This window comes from Oryzias melastigma, linkage group LG13, assembly GCF_002922805.2.
Source record: "Oryzias melastigma strain HK-1 linkage group LG13, ASM292280v2, whole genome shotgun sequence".
In the NCBI taxonomy this organism is placed as follows: Eukaryota; Metazoa; Chordata; class Actinopteri; order Beloniformes; family Adrianichthyidae; genus Oryzias; species Oryzias melastigma.
Window position 1 is genome coordinate 5,285,303 of NC_050524.1, and position 19,771 is coordinate 5,305,073.

Sequence of the window (19,771 nt, forward strand, 5' to 3'; positions counted from 1 at the left end):
CCAATTAAAAAAAATTGCAATAATTTGATAGAATTCACAATAATCTTTTAAGATTTTGCTCAAATTTCTTCAGCTCTCATTGTTTCTGGATTCGGTCTAATCTTTTTCAAAATTCAGAATAATTTATTCAGAATTTACTTTAATCTTTTCAGAATTCACAAAAATTTCTTTAGAATTTGCAATCATTTTTTCTGAGTTCGCTAACTTTATTTTTTTTATTTAGAATTAGCTCCATTTTTTCCAGAATTTAAAGTTTTCTACAACACATATAAACATGTTTGTGCATTATTTCATTTTATTGTAGTTATTTTTCTGCTTCTATATAATTATTTTTGGTACGTTTTTATGAATTGCTGTTTTATTATTTATGATTATTTTATCATTTTAATGTGTTTTCATTTGTGTTTATTTTGCTAAACATCCCTTTGGTGGGCAGGTCTGGATTTTTTAAAGAGTTTTCTCAAATATTTTGCCACAAAGGATCAATAAGTTACTTGATTCTGACGCTACTTTCTGTTTAAATTGAAAAAATAATGTGTTTTAAGTCAGTCGTGATTAAAAAAAAATACAACAAATCTGATTTGCTGCACATTTTAGATCATTTATTCATCCTTGAAATCAATCCTACATTTTAGCAGGTAGGCATTATTATGGGATGGATGAGAAAACGGAGGAGTCAGAATGTGGAGGACAGATGACAGCACTTTACACTGGAGGGGAGGGGGGCGGGGGGCGGCAGCAGCAGAAACATGAGCTTCAAACTCGACACTTCACAGCTCGATGCGGCGCTTTGACAGGCGGCGGCCTTGGGGGCGGCGACCCCAGCGAAGGACGCGACCTCTCCCCTCAAGCCTTCAAAGTCTCTGCTTTTTCTATGAAGCATGAGGTGAGAAAACCTCCGACTTGATGAAACGCAACGAGCGGAAAAAAAGGGAAAATAAAAACAGGAAGTAAGCTTGGAAATGGTAAAACGGGGAGGAGAAGCGGAACGGTGGAAGTAAATGAGGCTTGGAAAAACGTGGAGGTGAGAGAGAGAGGAGGGCGGGGCAGGAAAACAAGACGCAACAGAGGCACCAACCTGTCTTGAAGGCACGTGGGGAGTCTGACAAATCGCCTTGGTGTTAGAATGAGCAACAGAAAAAGAAACAAAAAAAAAGATCAAAGAAGGAGAAAAGAGAAAACTTATGTGAGAAGAGAAAGGCAGGATTATCAAGCTGTTAATCGATTAGCCAAAGAGTTCAGCAGGGAAGAGTCTGAAAATAAATATGAGAACTCAAACGGGGTGGGGGGGTTCTGGCGTCTACATTAAACGCTCCAGAGAGATTCAGCTGCAATCTGCTTCCATCCTTTCCCCCCTCAAGCTTTTGGCTCCAGCTCAGTTCATCTGAAGTGGTATGGAGGGATCTTTGTGCCACAATGTTGAAGAAAAGTCACAATTTTGAGATCAAAATTTTCTAAATTGCAAAACAAAATGTAAATTGTTAAAGATAAAACCTCAAAATTTATAGATAAAAATATTTAATATTTTCTTTCAGAAACTTATTTTCTGCTTTCAAATATTTCTTTTGCAGATACCATTTTTTTTTGCTGTCAAAAAATATTTTTGCGATTTCATCACAAATGTTTTAGATGCGATGTGTCTCATCTCACTTTCATCCCATCTTTGATTTTTCTTTAATAGGTTTCTGCTTCTAAAAATGTTTGTACTGCAATATTTAAAAAAAAAAAAAAACTTTTTTGAAAGCAAAAAAAAAGTTTTTGAAAGCAAATATTAAATATTTTTATACACAAATTAGGATTTATTTTTCTTAACATTTACACTTTAGAATTTAGAACATTTTTATCTTAAAACTGTGACTTTTGCTTCCAATACGGTGGCACAAAATTTACTACGAAGCTTTCTCCGTATCTTTGATTTTGCGTTGGTACTAAAACAGACACGCATCAAAGCAAAATCAAAGATGGTATTAAAGTGAGATGAGACGTATCTAAAACATTTGTGCTGAAATCGGAAACATATTTCTTGTAAGCAAAAAAAAAAAAAAATGGCATATGAAAAAAAAAATTAAACACAACTGAAAGCAGAAAAAAAGTTAAAATATTTTTATTTGCAAATTATGAGGTTTTATTCTTAACAATTTAAATTTTGTTTGCAATTTAGAACATTTTAAGCTCAAAACTGTGACTTTTGCTTGCAATATTGTGGCACAAAAGTCACTCCATAAAGTGGAGGCTGTGTGGATGGCGAGGGAAATGTGCGGGCTCTGATAAGGCCCCCCCAGCAGCGCCGCTCCCCTCATGCCAGCCATTGTTCTGGGAACAGACCCGGGTTTGTTTCCCGGCGAGGCTGCGGCTGCTCACCCTCTGGCTCTGGCCGGGACCCCAGCGACGTGACCTGGATGGGCCGGTACGGCTTGCCCTCGGACACGGGGACCTCCACGCTCTCCTCCGACGACACGGTGACGTCGGGCTGCGACTCGGAGATGGAGGACAGGAACTGGTCCATGTCGGCCCTCTGCTCCTGGAGCAGCTCGTCTGCGGAAAGAGGACGCCGTGAGACGGGACTAAACGCCAATTACAAGAGCTGTTTTCCAAGTAAATATGTCCCAGAAGAACGGGATGAAAGCAGTGACCCAGTTCTGCCTCTGCGTGAGCTCACGCTGCAGCAGCATGTGAAGCTGGGAAACACTTAAACGACTCGGACACATCCGAACGGGATCCTGCTGAGAACAATCTGTTTATTTATGTTACACATTTACCAACAAAAACCCTTTAGCACCGAAGCACCAGTGTTTATGTTATTTGATGTACAGTAACTTTTCAGCAGTTAACACCATCAACATCATTCCAGCAGATTCTGAAGGAGAAAACCTGTTTTTCTCCTTCAGAATCTTCTGGAATTATGTTGTTCGTGTTAACGGTTGAAAAGCTACAGTATGCTAAAGGTTTTGTGTTTAAAGGGTAACCAAACAGGACAGTTGGAGGCAGACTCCACTCTCAGCCCAGGTTGGAAAAATTAAGGGGGCGGGGCGGAGGAAGAGGTGTGGTCTGGATATGTGATTGATGGTGACGTTAGCTTGAGGTAACTAAAGGCTCTCTGTCTGCCGGTTAGCCATCTTTCAAGGGGCAGGTTTAGTAAGCAAGCAAGATCCGCTGTTCTCAGCATCAACATCGTGGAGCAAGAGCCGCTGTTCTCAGCGTAGCGGGGCGATCTCTGACACTCTCGGCTTCACAGGGTGACCTCCGCCCCTCTCGGATTCACGGGGCAACCTCCGCCAGTCTCGGCATAGTGGGGCGACCTCAGCCACTCTCGGCATAGCGGGGCGACCTCAGCCACTCTCGGCATAGCGGGCGATCTATGCCACTCTCGGCATAGCGAGGTGACCTCCACCACTCTCGGCATAGCGGGGCAACCTCAGCCACTCTCAGCATAGCGGGCGATCTATGCCACTCTAGGCATTGTGGGGCGACCTCCGCCACTCTCTGCATAGTGGGGTGACCTCAGCCACTCTAGGCATAGTGGGGTGACCTCAGCCACTCTCTGCATAGTGGGGTGACCTCAGCCACTCTAGGCATAGTGGGGTGACCTCAGCCACTCTCAGCATAGCGGGCGATCTATGCCACTCTCGGCATAGCGGGGCGACCTCAGCCACTCTAGGCATAGTGGGGTGACCTCAGCCACTCTCTGCATAGTGGGGTGACCTCAGCCACTCTCAGTATAGCGGGGCGACCTCCGCCACTCTCGGCATAGCGGGCGATCTATGCCACTCTGGGCACAGTGGGGTGACCTCCGCCACTCTCGGCTTCACGGGGTGACCTCCGCCAGTCTCGGCATAGCGGGGCGACCTCAGCCACTCTCTGCATAGCGGGGTGACCTCCACCACTCTCGGCATAGCGGGCGATCTATGCCACTCTCGGCATAGCGGGGCGACCTCCGCCACTCTCGGCATAGCGGGGCGACCTCAGCCACTCTCTGCATAGCGGGGTGACCTCCACCACTCTCGGCATAGCGGGGCGACCTCCGCCACTCTCAGCATAGCGGGAGATCTATGCCACTCTCGGCATAGCGTGGCGACCTCCGCCACTCTCGGCTTCACGGGGCGACCTCTGCCACTCTAGGCATAGTGGGGTGACCTCAATCAGTCTCAGCGTAGCGGAGCGACCTCAGCCACTTTTTTTGTAGCGGGGCAATCTCAGCCACTCTTGGCTTAGCGAGGTGACCTCTGCCACTCTCTGCGTATAGGATTGACATCCACCGCTCTCAGCTTCACTAGGCGATCTCTGCTACTCTAAGTAAGCATCGTGAGGAGACCTCCACTGCTCTCAGCATAGTGGGGCGACTTCTGCCACTCTCGGCTCGGCGGGGCAATCCGCTGTTCTTGGCTTCGCAGCCCAACCTCTGATTTAGGGTTTGGTTACCCTTTGAGCGTCACCGGCCTGGTACTTTTAGACCGCCCACCAACTTACCGATTTCATCCTGGATCTCCTCGGCCACATAAGGAACTTTGTAGAGCAGAGACAGACTCTGGTTCATCCTCTCCTCGATGACGCGCAGGTGAGTCATCACCTGTTAATGAAAAACAGGAAGTCAACAAACAGTTTCTTTTTTGCAGGAGCTCATTAAAAAATCACCCCTGAATTATGCGCAGGACTGTTCCCGTGGAAGCTAGCCTTGACTAATTTCCCATCACCCCCTTGCTTACACTCTCTCCCATTGGCTAAGCCCAAGCTAACATTAGCGTAGCAAAAATAAGATCAGAGCTATCCAGTCTGCAAGTGGATGCTTTAGAACTGTAGTAGAGGAAGACTTGGTCCTCCCATGGTCAGTGTTGGGGGCAATGAATTACAAAGTAATAAATTACTGTAATTTAATTACTTTGGTCAGTAACGTTGTAACGTAATGAATTACAATTAATATGTCTGTAATTAAATTATAACTACTAGACTATAGAAACCCTCATTACTTAATTACTCACATTTCCGTTAAAACAAAACATTTCAGTTTTATGCAAGTTAAGTTCTGGAGATGAACTGCTTGCTTCTGCCCTAGTGTCAATGAGCAATCTGACTATTTCTAGGCTACTATACAATTTACGTTTTCTTATTTTCATGTGCTAAACTCAATGAGGTGGTCCTAAAAATCCCGATCGTCCTTCTGTGACCTCTATAGTTTTATTATTTGGATTTTATAAGAGTGTCTTGTTTGTGCAAGCTTTATTTTCTTGAGACTTAAGTAAAGTAATGAGTAGTGAATTACTTTTTAATTTGGGGAATGAGTAAAGTAATTTAATTACAATACCATACAGTAACTAAAGTAATCTATTACTCTTTAAAGATAGTTTACCCAACACTGCCCATTCTTGCAACACAAACCTGAGTTTTTCAAGCTGTTTTCAAGCAATAAATCTGTATTATTTATTTATTTATATATCTGAAGCCCATTAACAGGCACATTCACACACTAAAATCACCACATTTTCATATAAATATAATAAAAGAGTAAATACAAAAAAATAAAGCAGTAAATATTTGTTGAGTCATTTGATTAAAACATTCAATTTTCAAAATACAACTATAATTAAACATGGTTTTTTTTTTACTTTATATATTATTTTTAAGCAGAAGTTTTTTTCTGTGATGGTGAGCTGTCATTTCAGAAAACAGACTTGCTGGATTTAGAGAAATTCAACTCAATATAAATGCATCTAACAACAACAGGACAGATGTTTATAAAGTTTACTCATAAGACAAATTCATCCTAAATTCTAGTCACTTTATGATGATCAGATCAGAAGCAGATAGTTGGACTGAAAATAGGAAACATTTGGGGAAGAGATGTATAAATATTGCGAGTTTGAAGAAATAAAGCTCTTTTTATTCATATAAATCTTAATTTAAAACACAATATTTTCAGTTACCAGAAAAATATATCTAAATATGAGCTGATTTAAAGATTTAATTTTATCCTAAGAAGGTAGAAATCCCAACATATTGTAAGAAATCTTACTAGTTCTTTTGAATGATTAATTAATCAGAGAAAAACATATAGTATTTTATAATTTACTTTTTTACTTTTCATTTTAAGAGACTTAAGTTTGACAATTTCTCTCACAAATAGTATCCATTTATATTTATTAAATTATATTATATGTTATTATTAAGAACAACTGTTTTACTCTTATATTGTTGTCATAAAAACTGTAATTTTGTCTTAGTAACATTTGATATTTTTGTTTGTCAATGTGTTTTACATGATGGTAAAAGTATTTTTTTCTATCATTTTTGGAAATATCAAAATTTAAACCTTAATTTGTCTTTCTATCTTTCTAGTTTATAGCAGTAAATAGTTGAATTGTAATTTTTTTTGTAAATATTCATGCATTTTATTACTTTAATTTGTGTATTTTTAATAATAATGCTACGTAAAAACAACACTCTTAGGCATGATTTCCCACCTCTGCCTCCACTTGGGGGCTCCCGGGGGAAAATCATCTCCATCTCACTCAATCTCCAGACCTGCAAGCCTGAACAAGCCCCCCACCCCACCACCTGCAGCACCAGAAGCTCCACTTCCAGGCTGTGATCTGACCCAACAGGTTCTGAGCCCGTCAGTCGTCAACGACACGTCACTGCCCGGCAACAAAACAGCTCCTAATGAGGAGGACACCGATTCATTATACCGCCGGATCTGACGCCAGCTCTGACGCCGAATATTCCCACAGTTCTGCCGGGGCTGGCACGGCTTGAAAAGCAGCGGCTGACAAAGCGGAGCGAATCTTGGCGGGTGAACGGCGAATATTTCAACTGCGATGATTGAGGCCTTTAACCTCATGTGGTTCAGTGCAGCAGATGACACTGATGCATCTAGTGTTCAGCTGTTCGCTTTGCTGGTCTAAACCCGTAAACAGGAAGTCACTTTACACATTTTCGGCAATATCGCCGTTTTGTGTGACGTCAGTGTGAAAAGGGTCTATTGTTAGTCTACGGCAGGAGTGTCAAACTCAGTCGTACGAGGGGCCAAAATCCAAAAAAACCCCTTAGGTCAAGGACTGAACAGGATAAACATTTATTTAACACACTAAAACTACATTTTTAGAACTTTAAAACCTTAACTTTTCAACTTAATTATGAACTGCATATATAGCATTACTTGCAATTATCCTAGTGTGAGTGGTGTAAGATGAATGTGGCAGCTGAAGATGTTAGTGCGGATAGCTGAAAATGCTGAAGTTAATAACTGAAAACTCTGAAGCTGATAGTCAGATAAAATACTAGCTAAACGCCAAATTAGCCTAAAAAAATGGAAAAAAAAGCCAAAACAGTTAGCATGTAGCTGAAAAAATAGCTACATTTCAAACTGTCCAAAAAGCCAGAAAAAAAGCTTAAATTAAATTAATTAAATTAGCCAAAACGGTATAAAAATAAAAAAAGGAAAGCCTAAATTAGCCAAAATAGTTAGCATATAGATGAAATATTAGCTAAACTCCAAAACAGCCTAAAAAGTCCTAAATTAGTCCAAAACGCTAGCAGAATCCTAATTTTTAAAACTTTAAAACTGTAAATTTTTAACATAAATATAAATAACAATAAGGCAGGAATATTATTCCAAAATAAATCCACTTAAAACTTTAATAACTTTCAATATTTTACCCCCCATAAACAAATGTTTTGTCAAAATTATACAAGTTAAAAATGAGCGCAAGATAGCATTGGGTCATTAATAAGAATAAAATGAATGATCTGAAGGGCCGGATAGAATTACCGGAGGGCCGGATCCGGCCCCCGGGCCTCGACTTTGACACATGTGATCTACGGTCACAAACACGACTGTGGTGAGGCATCTGCAGAATCTTCAAGGCTTCGTGTCGGCGCATAATTTTTTGAAAATTGTTAGCGAGGTCATGAATGTAGACGGTGGCAGTCAGGTAGGTCTCTGCTGATTGGGCGATGTGTAAATGTCTCCGGACGGCGGCCGTCCATATCAAGTGCCACCAGCTGCCCGGTATATAAGGTTCTAAGGGGTGTAACGAGTCACAAAACTCACGGTTCAGATCGTGTCACGGTTTTAGGTTCACAGTTCGGATCAGTAAAAAAAACGGAAAAATTAAAAAGATAAAAGCCTAAAATTACTCATTTGAAAAGCTTTAAAACATAAAGCATAAATATACATAATTACATTTACATGTCTGGAGACCACATTTACAAAAACTGAAAGAAAATAATTCCTAATATGCAGTTTTTTTCCTCGATTCCACATTAAATTGTGATGAAAAATCTTAAATTAAACTTTCATTAATTTTTGGTATTAATTGTAGCTTTAAAACTAACTATAATTTTTATCTCAGGTGAGGCACTGCCATGCTCGCTTTTTCTGGTGATTTTTGACCCTTTTGGCTTGCCATACTGCCTTCCCTTGAGACAGAGGTCTTCAACCTGAGGCTCCGGAGCCACATGTGGCTCTTTGACCCCTCCCCTGTGGCTCTCCGGTCGAAGAAAATTGAAATATTTTTCATTTTCTGACTGTGAGGCGCATTCATCAAAACAAAACAGTCAAACTTTGCTCAAGTCATTCACAGATATTTGTAAGAACAGTATGTATTCTTCCACCAGGCTCCTAACTAGGGTACCCACAATGTTCATAGTCGTACTAAAACATTTAGAGCGCCGTGTACCAACAAACTCGAGGTCAGTAAACACAATCAGGATTCACACACCCCGGATTGGAAACCGGTCTGTTTCTGGTTTCCATTTTGGTCTAAAAACACAGTAAGGGTTATTTCCTCATAGCTAAGTTTATGAATTTCCACAAGAACTATAAAATAAACTGCATATAGTCTTTTTTTATGAATACTGCTGACATTAAACTACCTAATACAATATTTGCTGCATTGAGATGATCCTATGTCTTTTATTTTGAAAGGGAGTCATGTCAAAAGTCATAACTGATGTCATATTTTGAAAAAATGCTATTATTTTCTTAATGTTTATGTTTTATTCATGCATAAAGACAATAATTTGTTGATTTTTATCATAATAGTAAAAATACAAAAATTCAAAGGAGTGTCTTATTTGTGGCTTCCATACATTGACTTAATAAAAGATACGCAGTAGATGCTTCCATGTAGCGATAAAGTTAAAAACTTGATGGTAGCTCCTCCCACAGAAATCTGGAGTGTTTATAAAACCTTTTTTTTTGACAGGAACAACCCAAAAACGCTGCAGCACCTGTCCCGGTGACTGAGGGTTTAGATTTAGTCAAGAACGGCGTTCAGTTCTGCTGGATTTGTGGATCTGTTTGTTCATTTCAGGGTTTTTTTTTGTTGTTGTTGTTAAAGCCGTGGCTGTAAGCCTGAAACCGCTGGAAGATCTCCGACGTCAAACTGTGCGGACGCCTCAGCCGGCTCCTCTCTGCCCTGGTTGTGATTGTGTAGGAGGTAGAAAGAGCTCTCTGAATTGAGCGTGCGGGCTCGCCTGATGCCGGCGGTGGCGGCAGCGGGGGGGGATGTTTCATTCACTTAAGCCGCCGCTGAAGATTAACACGGTCTTGTGTAACGGCGGACTCTGAGCCGCTGTGGAGGGATTTCTGGGGAAGCTTCTCATTTTAGCTGCCCTTCGACACCATTAATAGTTTTCTAGATAGCACAGCAGGTGGATGGAACAACACGGAGAGGGGAGGGGGTCTCTTTGTGAAGCTGCTGCCTCCACTCTCCACAGACGTGTTGTGCGACTTCCCTCTGCTCTTATGGAGGCCCACAAAAGACGGGCTTAAGCTGTGGTTCTGGATGAAGATCCAGCAGAAAGAGGTAGACTTAAAACTGGAAAAGATCACGAATCTTATGAAGAAAATCACCAGATTCATCATTTCTTACTAAACAACACATTTTATGATAAGATATAATGTGTTTTTGCTTATTATGACTATTATTTCAGCTACTATTTTTAATCTTACTGTTATTTATTTTATCATTATGGAAAACACTTTGAGATAATTTGTAGTTTAACTTCAGGCTGAGCACAAAGAGGGCGCAGTTTTCACGTAAACAGGATTTGGGGAGTGAAAACTCAATTCAACACACTTGTGTCTCACCTACTTCACCCTAATTTACCTTTAGGTGTTTGCTACAACCTGTTACCCCAGCATATAGAAAAAAGGTCTTTAAACGCTTTTTTCAGCGTACTTGTTTGACCATTTTTCAACAGCTTTTTATCTCCCCGTAAAGACAGTTTTGTGATCTTTGACTCAGATAAAACAACACAAACCTGTGACTTCATCTGAGCGGCCTTTTCGGGGTCCACAGCCAGAACGTGCTGGTAATGGCGGATGGTGTGCTGGCGGTCTTTGTTCTCGGCGCGGACGTATTTCCTCAGGGCTTGGAGGATGCGATGAGGCTGAAGGAGGCGGAAAATTATCTGTTATAAAAGGCTCCGTTAATGGATACATGTGCTTATTTCTTTTTTTTTTAGTCCAATTGGCTTCAATCAGGGGTGTCAAACTCAATCACTAAGGGGCCAAAATCCAAAACACACCTTAGGTTGTGGACCGGACAAGATAAACATTTATTGAACACTCTAAAACTAAATTATTATGATTATGAACAAGATATATAGCATTACCTGCGATAATGCTAGTGTGAATGCTGTAAGCTGAATGTGGTCGCTAAACATGCTAATGCTAATAGCTGAAGATGCTGAAATTGATAGCAAAAACGCTGAAGTTGATAACTGAAATCATTGAAGCTAGTAGTTGAAAAAAGCTTAAGCTGATATCCAGCAAAAATATTAGCTAATTTCCGCATTAAAAAACAAAAAAACCCTAAAACAAAAAACAAAAAAAATGTAGATTACCCAAAACAGCTAGCATGTAGCTGAAAAAATAGCTAAACTTAAAAATATCCTAAAAGACTAAAAAGAAAAAGGCTAAATTAGCCAAAACAGCTAGCATGTAGGTGTCAGCCTAACTTAAAACAGCCTAAAAAAACTGAAAAAGAAAATCCCAAATTATCCAAAACTGGTAGCATGTAGCTGAAATATTAGCTAAACTCCAAAATAGCCTAAAAAAATGAAGAAAAAAAACTATATTACCCAAAATAGCTAACATGTAGCTGAAAAAATAGCTAAACTTAAAAATATCCTAAAAAACAAAACAAAAAAAAAAGCCTAAATTAGCCAAAACAGCTAGCATTTAGCTAAAATATTAGCTAAACTAGAAAATAGCCAAAAAAATCTTGGTAAATGTCAAAATAGTCCAAAAAATTAGCAGAATGCCAATTTTCAAAACTTTAAAACTGTAACTTTTTAACATACTTATGAATAATAAAAAGGCAGGAATATTATTCCAGAATAAATCAACTTAAACCTTAAATAACTTTCAATATTTTACTTTCCATGAAAATATATTTAGTCAAAAGTCAGAAATAAGATAACATCGGACCATTAAAATAATAAAATTAAATGATCTGGAGGGCCAATACGTATTTGATCCATGTGGCTTAAATGAATAATGTGGACAGATATCAGTGAAGTAATGTAAAATTCCTTCTAACTTAATGTTTCCGTCTCTGGTCAAATTTCAGCTCCTCTGCCTTTAATGGCTGTGGAGAAAGAGGACGTGGAGCTCGGTGTGGGCGTGAGGGGAGATGAAGGAGACGACACCTTCAGATGAAAACTGTGGATTCGCCCTTGAAAGGAGAAGAAGAAAAGGCAGCCTCTGTGAGGACTGAGGCAACTTTTTTTGATCTGCTGCCTTCAGTGTCAGAGCAGGAGGATGAAAAGGAGGCGGTTACCACATGAAAGGTGCGCGCAACAAAAAAATATGAATGTTTTTTACTTCTGAAATGGCGTCACGCCAGACGTGATGCAAATAGCAAACACATAAATGATTCAACCGTTAGTAAGACGTTTGCCTGTGTTGTTCGGAGGTGAGCGGCGACCTGTGTGTGCTGGTGGAGGATCAAACGACTGCTGGATGAAAGGGAGCAGAAGAAAGCTCCACGTAGGATTCCAGCAGTTAGATCGGCTGCAGCGGAATCCACCTCCCTCACAGTAAGTGGAATTCTACGGAAGCCCGGTGGTGGGAAATCTGTGTGGCTTACCTTGGGGGGGTCGGCCTGCAGGGCAGCCAGGTAGTTCTCCAGAGCTAGACGGCGCCGGTCGTTCAGCATGGCCTCCACCCGGGCCAGGTGCGTCTCCACCAGCTGCTGCTTCTCGCTGGCTGCCTCCTCCTCCAGGGACTCCACCATGGCTTGGAAGTGCTGAAAACAAGAAGATACGAATAAAGATGAAACCTGAGGAGAGCGGCGCTCGTTTGTCGCCTTTCAGGGTGAGACTGGTTTCCACGTGTCCCCGCTCAGATGATAGCCTGGTTTAGCCCCTGTGGTTGTAAGGATGGAGCAGCTGGGGTAATGGATCTTTAATGGAACTGGGAGCCAAACTCTCTCCAAAAGGTGATCTCCCGATGGGGAAGAAAAGATCAGCATCTAGAGGCCGTGTCATGCTGCCACTACGGACGATTAGGGGATATTCCACAAATTAAAATTGGTCATACATGAATAAATGAGGAAAAAGTGAGAAGACTTGTGGTCATTTACGAGAAAATTTTCACAGATGTACCACGAATAAACCACGTTAAAACCACACAAGAAGCACGAATAAACCACATACCCTTACAATACAAAAATATTATATATTCGTACCGGGAGAGGCTCTGAATGATCTGGTGAACCCAGACATGATGACAAAACATAAAGACCCAAGCTACTCGCTCAACATCATCCTTGTGTTCCATGACGTGGCAATGAATGAAGTCCAAAAAAACGTTGGTGGTTGCTCTGAAGCCGAGGCGTCGAAAGGCGGCAGATGTGAATTTTACACAAAAGCATGTACGAGGTGAATGCAACACAAGTTAGCTGCTAGGCGCCTGCCGGCCCACGGAGACGATGGTAGCCGCAACTGGAAAGATCCACAAGAAGGGCCTGTGTCTATAGAGCGGGGGTCCCCCAACTACGGCCCGCGGGCCGGATCAGGCCCACCTCTACATTTGGTCCGGCCCCCCACACACTATCAGAAATGCAGATCAAGAACCACATAGAACGTGACTTTTTATTCCACGCCTCTGCAGTCCGAGAGGATAGATTGATATTATTTTTCTACAGAGCGTCTTTTTGGACGTCTACAGCTCTTCCGCTTATTCAACTTTTAAAATATTCAGCTCTTTTTACGCTAGCTTTTTTGACGGTTACTAAGGATTTATAGGCTATTTTGGAGTTTAGCTAATATTTCAACTGCATGCTAGCTTTTTTTATCTAATTTTGCCTTTTTTCCATTTTTTAGGCTAATTTGGAGTTTAGCTCATATTTTAGCCTCATGCTAACTGTTTTGGCTAAATTAGATATTTTAGCAGTCTTTTTAGGCTGATTTGTCCTTTATGTAATATTTCAGCTACATGCCAGCTGTTTTGGCTAATTTTGGCTTTTTCTCCATTTTTTAGGCTATTTTGGAGTTTAGCTAATATTTCAGCTACATGCTAACGGTTTTGGCTAATTTTGGCTTTTTCTCCATTTTTTTAGGCTATTTTGGAGTTTAGCTAATATTTCAGCTACATGCTAGCTGTTTTGGCTAATTTTGGCTTTTTCTCAATTTTTTAGGTTATTTTGGAGTTTAGCTAATATTTCAGCTACATGCTAACGGTTTTGGCTAATTTTGGCTTTTTCTCAAATTTTTAGGCTATTTTGGAGTTTAGCTAATATTTCAGCTACATGGTAACTGTTTTGCCTAATTTAGCCTTTTTTTCCTTTTTTAGGCTACTTGGTATTCCCACTTGGTATAAACCGCTGGAGGGGTGAAAGATTCGACAATTTATATACTCATCACACAATACATGAAAGAATGATCATGATTTTTGGACTGTTAATTTGTGATTAATTTGTTATCCGTGCATCAATTACTTTGATACGTGTGCAGTATACACGATACAAAAGTTATACATCAGTGATACATGCGTGAAAAGTCTGTTACACATACATGGAAAGCCACAAGTTTGTGTCTACATCTTACAAAAATTATGCAAAATTGCGCAAGATTTACTTAATAATTGTGTATAAATATAAAATACACAAACTGTGTAATTCTAAACAAGGGGTCTTCAACATAAGGCTCCAAAACCACATGTGGCTCTTTAACCCCTTTATTGTGACTCTTTTATTAGAGAAAATAAAAAAAGTTTCTACATGTTAAAAAGTAACTAATAAGTAAGAAAATAGTAAAAAAAACTCAAACTTTAACTCATTCACAAACAGCTGAAGGACTGTGTTTATCACATGTTTATCACATTTTGACTCATTTTTTGCGTCCTGTCTGTACTACAAGAAATCAATGGGGACCAATAAGTACAACCAGTATTAAGGTGCCCTATATTATTAAGCAAATTTTCTATTTTTGAAAAAAAAAAAGAAGGAATTTTAAGTGTGTTAAAAATATGGCAGGGGTCATTTCATTAGCTCGGATTTCATTTTGGTTTATTGGATTTTACTTCTGGCAGAGATGCACCAAAAACAGTGAAATTAACTATTTTTATTTAATCACTGCTGACATTAAACTTGCTAATACTTCTTGAAATGATCATCTGTGACAGAGTGTCTTTTATTTTGAAAGAAACTTCTGTGTAAAGTTAAAAAAGCGTATTTCCTTTTAATGTTTGTATTTTATTCATGATACCATAAATACAAATCAGTGTCTTAAATTTGTAAAGGGTGAAGGAAGACTTTGTGGCTCCTACTGGGTTGTAGTCGGTGAGAAATCGACTCAAATGACTCTTTCAGAGTTGAAGGTTGCAGATTCCTGTTCTAAACCCACCAAAAATTCTGAACAGCTCAAAACTGAAAAATTCACATAAACAGCCGAGACCCTCGACGGACTTCTGCGCACATCGACGAATGATGAATGCAGGAAACACTTTTAACTGAATGTAGCGACAGCGTCACGGCCCTCACCTGGATCAGGGTCTGCCTCTCCGCCTTGGGCAGGTTCTTGGCCTGCCGGTCCGCCTCCTCCCACTCTTTACGCACCTGAAACGACCAGAGAAATACTTGATTTCTTTTTTCAAAATCTGCTTCTTTGGGTTCCTCTCAGACAGAGAGCGCAGACGCACCCTCTCCATGCGGTTGCGGTGCCTGATCTCCAGCTGCTCCTTGGCCTTCTGGAAGCGACTGTGCTCCTTGTCGTCAGCAGGAGTCTCGAAGTAGATGTCCACATCGTCGGTGGGCTGAGGAGTCGGAGGCTGAACTGTGGATTTCAGAGCAGACGGCGAGCGGTCAGGAAGCAGACATTCTGACCGGCTGCAGACGCAGATAAGAGAAGCAGACAGCTGCGCAGATGGAAGGAGGGCGGAGACTGGAATCGCTGGTGGAGGTTTATAAAAATGTCTGTGTTTTGACAACATCGAGACCAGGAGTGTTGGACTCCAGGCTTTGAGGGCCGACATCCTGATGGTTTTTCAGAAACTCTACCTGCTGCTGATTACCTGGATCAGGTGAGTTTGGCCAATTAGAGGCTACAATTGTAGGACAAAACATTTCGGACACTGAGCCCTCGAGGCCCTGACCGAACCACAATTCCCGCTCCAAACATCCCAGCTCCTCCCTCAACTATGAAACGCCGTAAACACCAACTGGTTATGATGATGAAGAAGTCATGAAGTGAAGGTAAAACTTTATGAGTAAACAGAAACATGAGCGAAAGGAAACGGAAAACTTCAGGATGCAAGTCTTAAAAGAGTGAATAAATAAAAACAAAGAATATTTTTAGATTTATATTAAACTTTTGCATCAATTCCATCTAAATTTTTCTCATTTACAGGTTCAGTTCTGACCTCAAATTTTAGATTATTTCTGACGTTTAGGTCTGTTTTAGTGTCTGTCTCTTTGAAACTTTATTTTTTAAACATTTAGTAAAATAAAGAAACTCAAAAAGATCATAATTTGACCTCAATACAAGATAATTAAATTAAAGGTTCAAATTAAACCAGGAAAGAAAAATAATTTTTCTTTCAAATAGTATTTAAGCTGATTATTCAAGTTATATTGACGTTGGTTCACTTTTAAATTACAATTTTAGGAATTAGTTAGTTTTTTGGTAATGTGTAGACGTTTAGTCCCAACAGTTCAAATAAAGAAACAAATTTAATTTTTTTTATTTGACCCTTTTCTGTTGATTTAATTTTAGCAACTTCTTGTTAAATCACATTTTTATAAACTATTTTTCTTTTAGCGTTTGTAAAAAAAAAAAACAAATTGAACAAATTAAAGCTACATATTTAGGTTAAAAACAGAGACACTGAAAATCTAACTATTTTTTTAGATGAGTGAAAAAATATTTATTTTTAGGTTTATATGTAACGAGAAACAAGTTAATAAAAGTTTTGAAACTCAACTTTGATTTAAAAAAAAAACAAAAACAAATTGAGTATAAAATCTGAATTTCCTAAATAAAATGATTCTATTGTGTCATATATTCAATCATTCTGAGTGAAAACATATTTAGTGGTTCATTACTGATGATTTGAAGGTGTTTTATGGAGTCAAATCGGCTTTAAGTGAATGAAAAACCAGCTTCTAAATTTGGAAAAAAATGAAACTGTTTTAAACTTGAAAATACACACTATAAACTTAAAAAAAATATTGAAAATGACTTATGTTTATTTTAGTGAGCAACTTGAATCTTAAAATTCAATTTCCTCTTGTGATTTTCCTCTTCTGAGGTAAAAGGAAATCATTTTGTAGGCTCTATTTTAAGATTTAAGCATTCCTAAAAAAGTTTACTGTTTTACTAAATATTCACATTTCAACAACCCTAAGTTAAACAAAAAACATTTGTGTGTTACATTTATCCACATTCATGAATTTTTCAATTAACTTTTTTTTTTGCTGTAAACGTAGCGTCTTTAAATTGGTTTTATATGTATGACCCCACATTTTTACCAAATAAGTGAAATAAGGCAATAAAATTGAACACTATAACATTTATAACACATTACAGGATAAAAATGTTATAAAAAATAATTCTAATTTTATTTACCTTACTTTTTCATCCAAAATCATCCCAAGAAATCTTTAAACGTTTTCAACTTTTAACCCATTAATAGACAGTCTTACTTCTTCCTGTTTTTATTAGCAAAATTTATTATAAAATTCAATGAAAGCTTATAATTATTAAACCAATATTTAGGTTTAACCATTCCCATATCTTCTATTAAATGTTTTACATTTTGTCCTGAACAGAAACTGTTGTGTCATCAGCAAAAAGAACAAGTTTTAACACATTTGAGACTTTGCAAATGTCGTTTATAAATAAAAGAAAAAGTAGAGGACCCAGTAGTGACCCTTGTGGGATTCCACATTCAAACCTATTGCTGCATTTTATGCAAATAAAAATAATAAAATACTAAACATAAAAACTATTATTATTAACAGCTGCTGCTTTATATTTTAAATGTTTCTTTTCTGCTTTCAAACCTCAATTTACAGTTTAATTTTTTTTTCTTTCGGGGTTCCACCTTACTCTACTTGGGGGCGGGGCTTTGACATCCAGTAACAGAGGTTTTGGTGATGTCATTTCCGCTCCAGAAGAGTGTCTGTTTGGTTTTGTGTTTGGTACTACTTTGTTTTCTAAATTAACATTTAGAATCTGTTTTTTTTATTCACTTTCAGCTGATTCGACCCCTTAGTTCCCTGTCAGGAAGTCTGCAGAAAACGCACAGACAGACAGAGGAGGGGGTGTGGCCACACGGGGTCACGTGACACTTACTCAGGCGCTTGCACACGGCCATGCAGTACTCCTCCGAATCGAAATTGTTGCGGTTGCCGGCGCAGCCTCCGTAAATGAAGCGCACGCACTTCCTCTGGCTAACGTCGAAGTGCCAGCGCGGCATGGAGGCGCGGCAGGGGCCGGTCTCGGCCTCCAGGGTGCACACCGCTGCCGGGGGGACAGGGCGTTAGATCAACGGGCCACCAGGGGGCAGCACTTCATTCAAGTCTCAGTGAGAGAAAAACAACAGAAACTGGGATGGAAATGTGATGAAGAAAAAGGTGAGATCGTCAACAGAACCGTGTTTTCCTCAGACCGCGGCGACAAAGACGGGAACGCCGTCACAAACCTTTCACTTCCTCCAGAATCTTGTCTTTATCCAGGTCCTCTGACATTTTGCTGCCGTCCTTCTTCTCCTCCTTGTCTTCCTCCTCATCCTCATAAACATAATGATACTCGTCCTCGTCTTCTTCCTCGTCTTCATCCTCATCCACACGCACCTCCTTGGGTGTGGGCTCCTCGTCGGCGGGAGGCTCGCTGAGGAGGTGTGGAGGAGGGTGAGTGGGAGGAGTCACAACCTCATGAACAGCACAAACGAAGAGCGAGCGCTCACCTGTCCTCCAGCGGCTCGCCCAGGTCCACCTCCTCATCCTCTATCTGCTCCTCCTCGTCGTCCTCCTGGGAGGGCAGGGGGGCGGGGGTGGCCTCGCCGGCGTGGGAGGAGGGGCAGCAGACGTACTCGGTCCCGCGGAACATGTCCACGCCGCACGGCACCAGCATGCCGTAGCTGTGCAGGACCATGGAGCTCTTTGAACAGGCCTGGAGACGCACAGAGAGGCAGATCAGCACACGACGCGCTTCAAAATGACCAAAAGACAACTAAAATAACTTTAGGAAACTAATTTTTGGTCTTTGAACATGCAAACATCCTGGTTTTCATCTTTTTAACCCATCATATTAAAGGGTGCATGCTGTAACAGGACTAAAAACGACATTTTCTTTCTCCTTCTTTAAATTCTTTTTATTCAGCTGATGTAAAATGATGCCATTTTTAGCTAAAATCCCTAACAACCTGTCATTGTTCTCTGTAAAGTGGTAAAAGTTCATCAGAAATTCACCTCTGACTAGTGAGTGAGACCTTTGGCACAGAGCAAGCCCGCCCCACTTCCCATCCACATTGCTGAAAGCTCAGAGAATAGGGCTTGGGGCCTTGCTAGCCTATTTTCTATGTCATAAATACGCTTCTTTCCAAACTGCATTTTTTCATCTGCTCCTAATTCACAGCAATTTGAATTAAGAAACACTCAGAAATACAACTTTAAGCTTAATTTTCTTAATATATATTCTCGTTCATCAGGAAAATGTCATCGGAGGGTCAGTTTATTGTATGATCCTTTCTATAACAGGAGAGTCCAAATCCAGGCCTCCTGCTGGTTTCCAGAAGCTCCGCCCTATCTGCTGGTGGTTACCTGGATCAGGGGCGTTTAGCCAATAAGGAGCTTCAACGGCAGAAAACGAGGCCTGGATTTGGACACCCCGATTCATAATGTCAGTAAAGGCTTCCTATTTTATTTTTATTTTGTTTATTTTATTTAATTTATTTTATTTTATTTTAAATTTATTTATTATAATTTTACATTGAATTTACTTTATTTTTATGTATTAAATTTAATTAAAGTAAATTAAATTACATTAAACTCAACTCTATTCAATATTCTAAGCTTCTTATCTCAAACATAAGCCCTTGAAAACCTTGAAAACGGAACAGCAGGTTTTCAAGGTTTTTAAGAACTTGAAATAACCCCGTCAAGTACTACTGAGCACTCTTGGCTGAATCTGAATTCTTCTCCCGACCCCAACAGTTGAAGGGAACGGGGTGTCAGAACGAGTTTTGTTTTTTAAGGTAGAGCGAAGAGACTTTGAGTTCTGTATTTTTCCACCAGCAGGTTTAACTTCATAAAGTTATAAAAGT

The 19,771-nt window shown here is 39.9% G+C and overlaps 1 protein-coding gene and 1 long non-coding RNA gene across 6 annotated transcripts in view; one reads left to right on the forward strand and one right to left on the reverse strand.

Moving 5' to 3' along the window:
• aplp2 (amyloid beta (A4) precursor-like protein 2) overlaps positions 1-19,771 on the reverse strand; it is an 87,551-nt gene that overhangs the window by 9,261 nt on the left and 58,519 nt on the right. For 2 of the 5 annotated variants that reach the window (XM_024276417.2, XM_024276415.2), the window contains exons 5-14: positions 18,413-18,618; positions 18,149-18,336; positions 17,800-17,967; positions 15,146-15,279; positions 14,988-15,062; positions 12,093-12,251; positions 10,261-10,389; positions 4,468-4,567; positions 2,362-2,535; positions 1,079-1,114 (exon numbers count right to left, since the gene is read on the reverse strand). In XM_024276417.2, the coding sequence (XP_024132185.1) occupies positions 1,079-1,114; positions 2,362-2,535; positions 4,468-4,567; positions 10,261-10,389; positions 12,093-12,251; positions 14,988-15,062; positions 15,146-15,279; positions 17,800-17,967; positions 18,149-18,336; positions 18,413-18,618 (1,369 nt within the window). The remainder of the gene's footprint in view (positions 1-1,078; positions 1,115-2,361; positions 2,536-4,467; positions 4,568-10,260; positions 10,390-12,092; positions 12,252-14,987; positions 15,063-15,145; positions 15,280-17,799; positions 17,968-18,148; positions 18,337-18,412; positions 18,619-19,771) is intronic. The other 3 variants (XM_024276418.2, XM_024276416.2, XM_024276419.2) reach the window with 2 other exon arrangements.
• LOC112148991 lies at positions 6,355-12,066 on the forward strand. Its single transcript, XR_002919725.2, has 3 exons — positions 6,355-6,784; positions 11,574-11,793; positions 11,919-12,066. It is a non-coding gene; the product is annotated as an uncharacterized LOC112148991 (long non-coding RNA).